Here is a 9,880-nt window from a genome sequence, read left to right as displayed (position 1 = left end):
TAGACTGTGATGAGGTCTCCTCTCAGCCTCCTCTTCTCCAGGCTGAAGAATAATTTACTACATTACATTTACTACATTACACTACATTTACTACATTACATTACTTACATTACACTACATTTACTACATTACATTCATTTACTAGAATAATTTACTACATCTCACAAGTTTACCTTCATCTACAAATGAGTACACCATTGCACAACCCAGAATTCTATTTTTGGTTTTAGTTATCATTTGTAAACTTGTGAAATCAGGATGTAGTTTTGGTGAAATCTTTTCAAGTATCATTTCAGTTATGTATAAATGCACAAATGTTGGCATATACAAATTGAATATTGCTCCAGAAGTTGATACAGATGCCTATCTAACCAACCACCCAGCCAACCACCCAACCCCAAAACAAAACAAACAAAAAAGCCAACACCATCCTTTGCATTCAATGCACACATTTTCACAAGAAAGATTCCTTTTTTTCCTTTCTCATAGATAGAATATCAGTATTTAGAACTTTAAAGAAAGATAGGATTTATATATTTATCATCACAAGATTTCTCTCTCTCTCTTTTTTTTTTCCCTTGTAAGACTTTCTGCTGATTTTGGTATTATTAAAGCTGTTGCTGATGCATACTCTTGACAATTTTGCTCAAGATTTAGAGAAGCTGCTAGAAGTAGGTGGAAAATGATGACCTTGATCTAGTGATCTGCAACAATACATTTTGAACTGAAAAGATGGTTACTCAAGTGGAAAGAATGTGACCTAAATAGGTTACTGAGGCAGATATCAAGAAGTTATTGGTAAAGAAAAAATATACAGGAAATAGGACAATTTCTTTAGTTACACCATAAGAGATTTTTTTAAAGCACTCCAAATATATATAACTTGTACAGAACATTTTTTTTTTTTTACATTTTTAGAGTGAATATATATATGCATATTAGAATGTCATAAGTTTTTGCCATGAAGTGTAATGAACAAATATCAGAAACCCTTTGTGAATATAATATAATAATTATTGAGTATGATCAGAATTCTCTAAAACTAATAAAAGTTTTTTCTACTAATGTTTATATTGTGAAGAGTATCAGAAATGACAATTTACTGCCAGTGATTTTAAGTAACCCCTTTAGTGTTGACTGCTTTGTTTTATAAAATAGTGCTGTTTTGTAACATAAAATATTCATGTTTTAATTTAAGTTTTTATCTAGTATAGAACTTAGAAAAGTACCTTTTATTAATGATTTATATCAGACAGTATGCTAGATTACCTTTGCTCATCAACAAAGCACATGCCTTTTCTTTGAAAGCAGTTCTGTTCCCACTGGAGTCTATGAAAATACGGTGTTAAAAATAAAAAGAAAAATGCTGTGTGTAGATAGCAGCAAATAAACCAGAGTGCTGGAGCAATCACATCTCTCAAAGGAGCAATTTGCACACAAGGGAGTTCCCACCTCTTAAGGAGGGGATAATGGTGACCCACATGGACAGTTAGAGAGGAGGTGCATACATATGTGTGCTTGTGTGTGAGCATGTGTGCACAGCTGTCTGTAACTAGTACTTCTGGGGATTAGCTACAGAAGGGTGTTCAGAAATTTGATGGAGTTAATTCATATTTTATAGGCATACTGCACTTTGCAGTTAATCTAAGCTGCAGTATTGCAGTTTATCTATTGCATCACTAGGATTGATCCTAAATATATACTTCACCAATTGCAGCTAATTATGTGTCATCAATAAAACAAGAAAGTGCTTTGACCATGATTTGGTTTAAACTGCATGAACTGAGCATTTTTATCCTGCAACAGCACCAAGTTCCCATTACCACAGCCTTTTATTATTTATCATTATAGCTGTATGGATGATCATCCACACTGCTTAGCTGTTGTCTCAGTTCCCGGGAGATTCTGTTTTGCTTCACATACTTCTCTCTAAGGTTAACCTGCTCTAAAGGGTGTTATTCTTTACATGGATAGTAACCAGCTGATACCTAATATCCACTGAACTCCATAAAATGCCCTGTGTAGTCCAAAAAGATAAATTTGTTTGCTTTATTTTTTCCAGTTCAGGGTGTTTGAAAGTAATGTGAGCTATACTGAAGATTATTTAAATGTTATTATGCCTGAAACTATGACTTTTAGGAGCGTTTCCTACAATTTGGCATGAAGATTTAGGAGGTGAAAAATAGACAAAGAGGACTGCACTGGAAGGGATGTGACAATATTTTTGAAGTCCAGATAGTTAATGAAGATGTAAAATAGGACTGAATGCAGTACTGACCCCTGCGGTACTCATTACTGGTCTCCAAATAGACTTTGCACCACTGACATCTATACTCTGGGTCTGGCTGTTCAGTCTGTTCTTAATCCACCTCACTGTCTGCTCATCCAGCCCATACTTCAACAGCTTCTCTATGACGATTTTATGGGGAATACTTTCAAAGGCCTTACTGATGTCCAGGAAGACAATATCCACTGCTCCCTGCTCATCCATCAGGCTCATGATTTCATTATGGAAGCTTATCAGGTTTGTCCAGCATGACTTCCCCTGGGTGAATCCATGCTGACTACTCCTGATGATTTTTTTCATGTGCCTGGAAATGGTTTCTAGGTTTAGCTGTTCCATCACTTTCCCAGGGACTGAGGTGAGGTTGACCATCCCGTAGTTCTCCAGATCTTCCTTTTTGCCCTCCTTGAGGGCTTTCTTGGGCACCTCCTCCCTTCAGGGATTTATCCCATGGTACTCTACTGAGCAAATCTTTGAAGAGGCCAAACTCCACTCTCCACTGAAGTCCAGGGTTGTGAGCTTGCTGCATGTCTTCCTTGCTGTCCTAAGGATTTTGAGTACCCCATGAAGAACATGGGTTGTGAACGCGAGGCTGCTCCTATCTGTCTATAGAGGTCCCCATCTACTCAGTCTTTCTGGTTAGGTGGCCTGTAGCAGAACCCACACTATAATGTCATTATAATGTCACCTAGTCCTGTCCTCCCTTTAATCCTAACCCATGAATTCTCTGTCAGCTCCTCATCCATCCCCAGGCAGTTCCATGCACTCCAGACTGCCATTGCGATAGAGAGTGACACTCTGTCCTTTGTTTCCCTGGCCTCTCCTTCCTAAAGAGCCTGTATCTTTCTACTACAACAGTCCCTTCATGGGGACCATAGACATCCCACCGTGTCTCCGTGATGCCAAAAAGACTGTAGCTCAGCAAACATATGCATGTCTCCAACTGTTTGTTCCCCATACTGTGTGGTGTTGTACAGGCACGTAAAAGGGGCACCACAGCATGTGTTCCTATTAAATCTTTGGGGGATTTCTTCATGATGGTGCCCAGTAAAATTCCTTGCTAACCTGCAAGTGCTGGAGGTGACTCTGCTAATTCCTATTTTGTTGATTTTGTGATCCCTCCCCCTCACATCACCCCACTCCCTTTGTTCAGCAGCCCTGTGCATCACTCCTTCATGGGGCTGCTGGTTGCCCTCTCCCACCCTACTCCTTCCTAGTTTAAAGCCCTATTTATGACATCAACCATCCTATTGGCTGACCATCCGTTTTCATCAAAGGATGAAAGTTAATTTCTCTGTGGTGACTTTGACTCTTTCCTTGTATTTAAAGTTCTTCGGCCTTAAGAATAGATCTTTTCTGGTTCTTCTCTCTATTTCAAACTGTAGCTGAATTAGCAATTTCAGCTGTTAACTACAACGAGAAAATGCCAGAAAAACTAGCAGATGGTTTTACAATCTGGATTTTTTTCTATTTAGAAATGCACATGTAAATCAAAGTACTGTACCGTTAAATGGCCTATGAGGTTGAATGTTCTGGAACACAATGAAATTCACAGGAGTGAAAAGAAAAAATAGTAATGTTAATACTTACATGAACTGTATGAGAAGGGAATTTTAGTTTGATTTATACATTTAATTAACTCATCAGTCATTAGCCTATGTAGTTCATAATCCTCTGGTGAAATAATTAACAAAGCTCCACCTTCACTCTACAATTATGCTATCATGTTACTTAATGAATAATGATTCCTCTCTCCAGAATGTTGCCATCTCAATGTAACACATATATATTTTTTAGGAATTCATACAGTTCGTTTCAGTTTCAAGTTACTGGGTGAATCAAACTAAACCCCATAATCCTATGGCAGTTTATCAGACATATATCCGGTAAGAAAGTAATGGAATATATTAAAATGACTGAAAATATGAATGTATGCAACAAATAAACCAAGGTTCCTAAAATAAGTTGCCTTGTTTTCTGTTTTAAAAATGTATTGATTGTTTTATGAACAGCTAATTCAGTCTATTCCATTTAAGTAATCTAAAATGAAAAGTGAGTTTTAATGTGTTTTTGAAAAATAAATGCTGAAAAATTTAGTTACCATTATGCATACGTCTTTTACTTTGGTATTCTAACTTTCTCAAGAAAAACTGACATGATGACAACCTCATTACTATGTTAGGCCAATTACTCTGATGAGAGAAACATTTTTTTGATGTTGTTGTTCCTGTTTATATATTCCATGATTATTTCCCACAGTATATTCCCAAAAGTGTAAAATAAGAGAACCGAATTGGTCATTGGTACACACTGCTGACCTAAAGATGAGTGTTATTCATTCCTTACTGTGTTTTACGATTAAAGTAAATTATGCTTTTTTTTTTTTTTTTTTTTTTTTCCTACTGTTGGCTGCAGAGTGACTGGGAAAACACTGGATTATGCTAAAACTTTTGTTTGTTTTAATTTTAAATGTCTACAATTTTGGGGAAAGTGAATTCCATAAAGAGAATTCCATAAAGAAAACAAACAAACAAACATATCACATGGGACTGAGTATATATCGTATTACATCACCTATGTCAATAGATTTGCTCACATGATATTTGAAAATACTGGAATTGTATCGCTGACACAGCAGTATTGCTTAAATACAGCAGACAACATTTCAGAGGACAGGTCTAAATATCTGAATTAAAAGTGTTATTGTCTACCTTTCATTGTAAATCCAAACCTTTCATGCTTTGGATCTCCGTATTATCGGAGAGTGAAATCTAGCAGCATAATTGCAGCTTCATGGTCCAGAGCTAATGTGAAAGACTATACCATTCATTACAACCCAGAAACAAACAAAATTCTGCTTTCAAAATTCTGACCTATTATCAGCTAGAAAATTCTAGAATACATAAAACATCTAAAAATAAAAATAGAGATAACTCCCGTTAACCTTTCAGTTAATTTTTATAGAAAAAAAAGCATCTGTTAAAACAGTTGTTTTATAACCTTATATACTCAGAGGAAGTATCTGGTGTTAACAAGCTGACTGTGTGGAATTCTGAAAAAAAAAATAATAACGGTCTAAGAGAGAAAACTGTCCCTTGAACAGCAGGTTATATCAATCTTTCCTTTTCATGTGCCACAAAGTTGTTCATACAATACAATACACTATCATCAGTATATATATATATATAAAAGTAATATAATGCAGTAGTATTTTTAAAATAATATTAGCATTCAAATGGAGAAAAATAACGTAAGTGAAAAAAAAATGAAAGTCATGTAAATACACTTCATTCATCATTTGTCATAACAGAATGACAGAAAAAAGCCATTAAAATAACAAACAGAACACAAAATCAAGCCAATAAGCTTCTAAGAAATAATTAGAAAAATATAAAGTTACACCAGAAATTGCTCTTATTTAGAAGAGTATCGTATTTCATACTGAATGGTACATACTGAAAGTGTACAGTAATGTACACTTTTTGTAGCACAAACTGAAATATTAAAATAGGATCTAATTAGTGAAATATTGCAACTGAACCAAATCTCCTCTGAAACAAACACTAGACATACAATAATCAAAATGCGCACTACGGGGAAAAAAATATTATGGAGGTCCCAGATACGTTTTTAATGTTGTAATTACTTAAAATACTGGCTACTATGCTAAAGTCTCCTTCTCACAAAACAAATAAGGCTAACAAAAGCCACCATGAAAATTTGAAAAAATATATGCTGTAAAAACACTTGATTTCCTACATGCATATCTGCTTCTCTAACTGCTGTACACAGAACAGCAGCTACTGAATTGGCATGAAAGTACCAATGGACAAAATGAAATTTCTGATTTTATTTTGTATGTTATACAATACTAGTGAAGACAGTGCTATAATGAGGTAAATGGTATCAATCTTTTAGTACAAAGATATGCTGCATTTTATGCTAAGCAAGATACGCCTTCAGCCTGTGTGTCTGTCCAAGAACTAATAGCTGATATTATTTATTTATTTATTTTAAATGTAAATTCAGAAGTTCATTCTGAAGAATCATGAAAGTTACTGTGTGGGAATATGTTTTGGATATCTGAGGTTGAATAATGCTAACAATATATCTAAGTGTATTCTTCCATAATCTATGTATTTCCACAAATTTATCTCAATAAATAAAATAGGAGTATCTCTGAAGAGCACAATAACATAATATCTGAAGTACTGCTTCAGAAGGGTAATTAATATTTCAGATTTTTTTTTCTGTCATTTTAAAACAGGGAATGCTAATCTTAAATTTGGTGCTCCTATGTCCCCTTCCATGATTATGAAAGCTATGAAACGTAAGATTCTTATTCTTTCAGAATATACTTTTTAATAGGCTACTTTAGATGTCACAAGATTCATATTTATTGCAGTGAAATTATTTTTTCTGGCATCAATATAATGAAAAAAAAATGTCAGTAAAGTTAACCTCCAAAGCCTTTCATGGTACTCTGTTCCTGATGCAATCTGTATAGTGTAGGGTATCCGTACAGAGCATTGACATATATTGTTATCTCCTACAGATTTCTGTATCTGCAGATACAGAATTCCACAGTGCTTTAACAAAATTCCTCTTAGACATTCTAAATTATTTTCATGAAATCTTGCTTGATTTGACGCTGTTAATCAGTTCAAGAGAAACATTTTGTTTGTTTTTGTGCACTAGATAATTTATTTATTTTTAATTAGAATTTGTGATTTAATATTACTGATCTATTTCCACCCTTAATGATTTTAATTATAAAGTGGCATATTAATTTTCTTAACATCAAAAACAATTTGAAACTTTTCAACATGTAATACTTTCCATCTTAGAGGCCAATACACCTGCAGAAAGCTAGTACCATCAAAAATACACCAAGGGAACTGCAGACAGCAAATTCTCAGGTCTTATTGTATCTGCTCTGTAGCAAATGGTCATGACATGAAACTCAAGACAATAGAGTCAAAAGTTGACTTTTCTCTGTAACAATAAAGTTTCAAGAAATAAACTTTATCTTTCTATGAGTCAGACTACCACTATTTAAAACTTTCTTACAGCATGAAAGAAAACTGTGATCCACTATAATAATTCCTGAGTGACACATATTGGTCAACAGTGGAAACTCTAGGGAAAATATTTACAGAATTGCAGCCTCTAGTGGTTGAACATGTAATTTTTTTTATCACAGCTGTTCCTTTTTGAATCATCACTCAGTTTTCTCAAAATTATCATCAAAAGCAAATTTATTCAATATCAAAAAAAGCTAGATGAATCTAGACTTTGACAGGGCAAAATATACAAGGACATCTCTATGAAAACACTACCTCCTGAAAAGTAATACAAAAAATAGTTCACTCATAATTAGATGATGAAGGACCTCTGTTTAAAATAAGGAAATAATTGGATGTGAATTACTCAGATAAATTAGACATTTTCAGATGGACTAGTCTGAGAAAACACTTTTATTTGGTGTTAAAAGCAAAGGCAGAGTAACTCTGAGGTCCTCAAAGTTATTTTCGAGAACTACAGGAATTACAGGATTAACTTCAATTTCTCAAGAGGGATAGGAAAATATTAAACTGTGTTAAGCAGGTATGTCCTGCAAGATGTGTGAAGTAATTTTTCAGGTTAAATCACTACTGCAAAAGCCCTAGAGTGGGTTCTGTGACTTCTTCCTGCTCTGGCAGGGGGATTGGACTACATGATCTTTCAAGGTCCCTTCCAATCCCTAACATTCTGTGATTCTGTAGGTTTTTTTTGGGGCACGATTAACTGCAAGAAAGGCTTGATGAGAAAGTAATTAAAAGCCTGATGGAAGGAAGTGAATAAATCATACTTCCACTATAGCATGAAAGGACTGAAAGGGTCAGCTTAGCTGTTGTCTTTTTTTTTTTTTTTTTTTTTTTTTTCTGCCAATACAAATAGTTAAGTTTTGGACTAGCTGGAGTTATCACTGGAAATACTTTAAAATTGATTTAGGTAGACAGCTGCTTGGAATGTTATAGGCATCATTATTTTGCCATATCATCCTCCTGAGATTCTTCAAGGCTATAACTACATGATTCTTCAATTTAATGAAACAAATGTCCTCACAGAAAACATATGTGTGAAAACAAACTAGCACTAAATGTATAAGATACTTATTTGGAGGATCAGAAAAGCCACATCTAAAATCTTATTGATAAAATGAGTAGAATTGGAATAGTCCAGCATAAGAAGGACAGGGAAGTATTAGAACAAGTCCAGGGAAGGGCCACAAAAATGATCAAGGAGCTGGAGTACAACTCGTATGAAGACAGGCTGAGGGAGTTGGGGTTGTTCAGCCTGAAGAACAGAAGACTCCAGGGAGACCTTCCAGTACCTAAAGGGGGTCTACAGGAAAGCTGGGGAGGGACTCTTTGTCAGGAAGTGTAGGCATAGGACAAGGGTTAACGGCTTTAAACTAAAAGAGCATTGCCCAGAGAAGCTGTGGATGCCCCATCCCTGGAGGTGTTCAAGGCCGGGTTGGATGGGGCTTTGAGCAACCTGGTCTAGTGGAAGGTGTCTTGCCCACAGAGAGGGGTTTGGAACCAGATTATCTTTATGGTTCCTTCCAACCGAAACTATTCTATAATTCTATGATTTTATGAACTGCAAAAAGGACAAGTCATTTCTTACTTTTCACTTCATCTTTTATGAACATCTACCTATTTCATGAGTAATAACAGCAAATTTATGATCCTCATTCATGGAATCAATTAATTTACCATTTCTCTACAAATATATTCTGCTCCACTATTGCTGAACACCTTTCAAAAAAGCTGAATGTATTAATACAATTAAGCTGCAACTCAAAATACAACAACAACAACAAAACAACAACAAAAACAAAACACCTCAAACTTATCAATGTTTTCTGTGAAGGCCTTGCAGTGTTGTCCATATCTTCTGTCTGTCAGTCTTAAAAATGTGTCTTTACCTTGAAAGCCTACTTCAAGCTCTAGTAGCTAGAATCAGTCTAAAGCTTTACACTTGTAGAATCCTTTAAACTAGAGAGATATGACTAAGATTACTGTGAAATTGCTGAAATATTCTTATGAACAGAGCAACTGAAGCATGGAAGCTGCACAAGCTTGTCTAAATTACAGAAAGATTTACAGAGTTAAAAGTAGAATGTTTGAAACAGATATTCCAATGCTTTTTCTCATCATTGGAAAACAATACCAGAAACAGACACTTAATATAAATGTTTAAAGACTAATTCTGTAAAGATATCACGCAACCAACAACCAACATATCTGAATAGAAATGTACTACCAAAACAATGATGGTAGCAGATAAAAGCACATGAAAGCACATTCATGCTTCTCTATATAGTACTTCAGTTCTCTCTATACATATATTTTAAAATACTTGTGTATGAAAGCACATCTGTGGTTTTGCAAGTCTTTTTGTTTCTTCTTTTTTCTTCTTATAGTTCTTTTTCAGCTCTTACAACACTCAAATTTATCTTTTTTAGTTTTCTTCCTTCCTTCCTTTTCCTTCCTTCCTTCCTTTTCTTCCTTTTCTTCCTTTTCTTCCTTTCTGTCTTTCTTTCTTTCT

At 34.8% G+C, this 9,880-nt stretch overlaps 1 protein-coding gene across 1 annotated transcript in view; it reads right to left on the bottom strand.

Annotated features, from left to right (window-relative positions):
• Window positions 1-9,880, bottom strand: part of KLHL1 (kelch like family member 1) — a 246,902-nt gene that overhangs the window by 59,185 nt on the left and 177,837 nt on the right. Inside the window, exons 6-8 of the mRNA XM_035336401.1 lie at window positions 5,727-5,778; window positions 4,614-4,625; window positions 1,519-1,522 (exon numbers count right to left, since the gene is read on the bottom strand). Of these exons, the coding sequence (XP_035192292.1) occupies window positions 1,519-1,522; window positions 4,614-4,625; window positions 5,727-5,778 (68 nt within the window). The remainder of the gene's footprint in view (window positions 1-1,518; window positions 1,523-4,613; window positions 4,626-5,726; window positions 5,779-9,880) is intronic.

This window comes from Oxyura jamaicensis, chromosome 1 (assembly GCF_011077185.1).
Source record: "Oxyura jamaicensis isolate SHBP4307 breed ruddy duck chromosome 1, BPBGC_Ojam_1.0, whole genome shotgun sequence".
In the NCBI taxonomy this organism is placed as follows: Eukaryota; Metazoa; Chordata; class Aves; order Anseriformes; family Anatidae; genus Oxyura; species Oxyura jamaicensis.
Note: the sequence above shows the minus strand (reverse complement) of the source record. Positions and strands in the feature narration are given on the sequence as shown.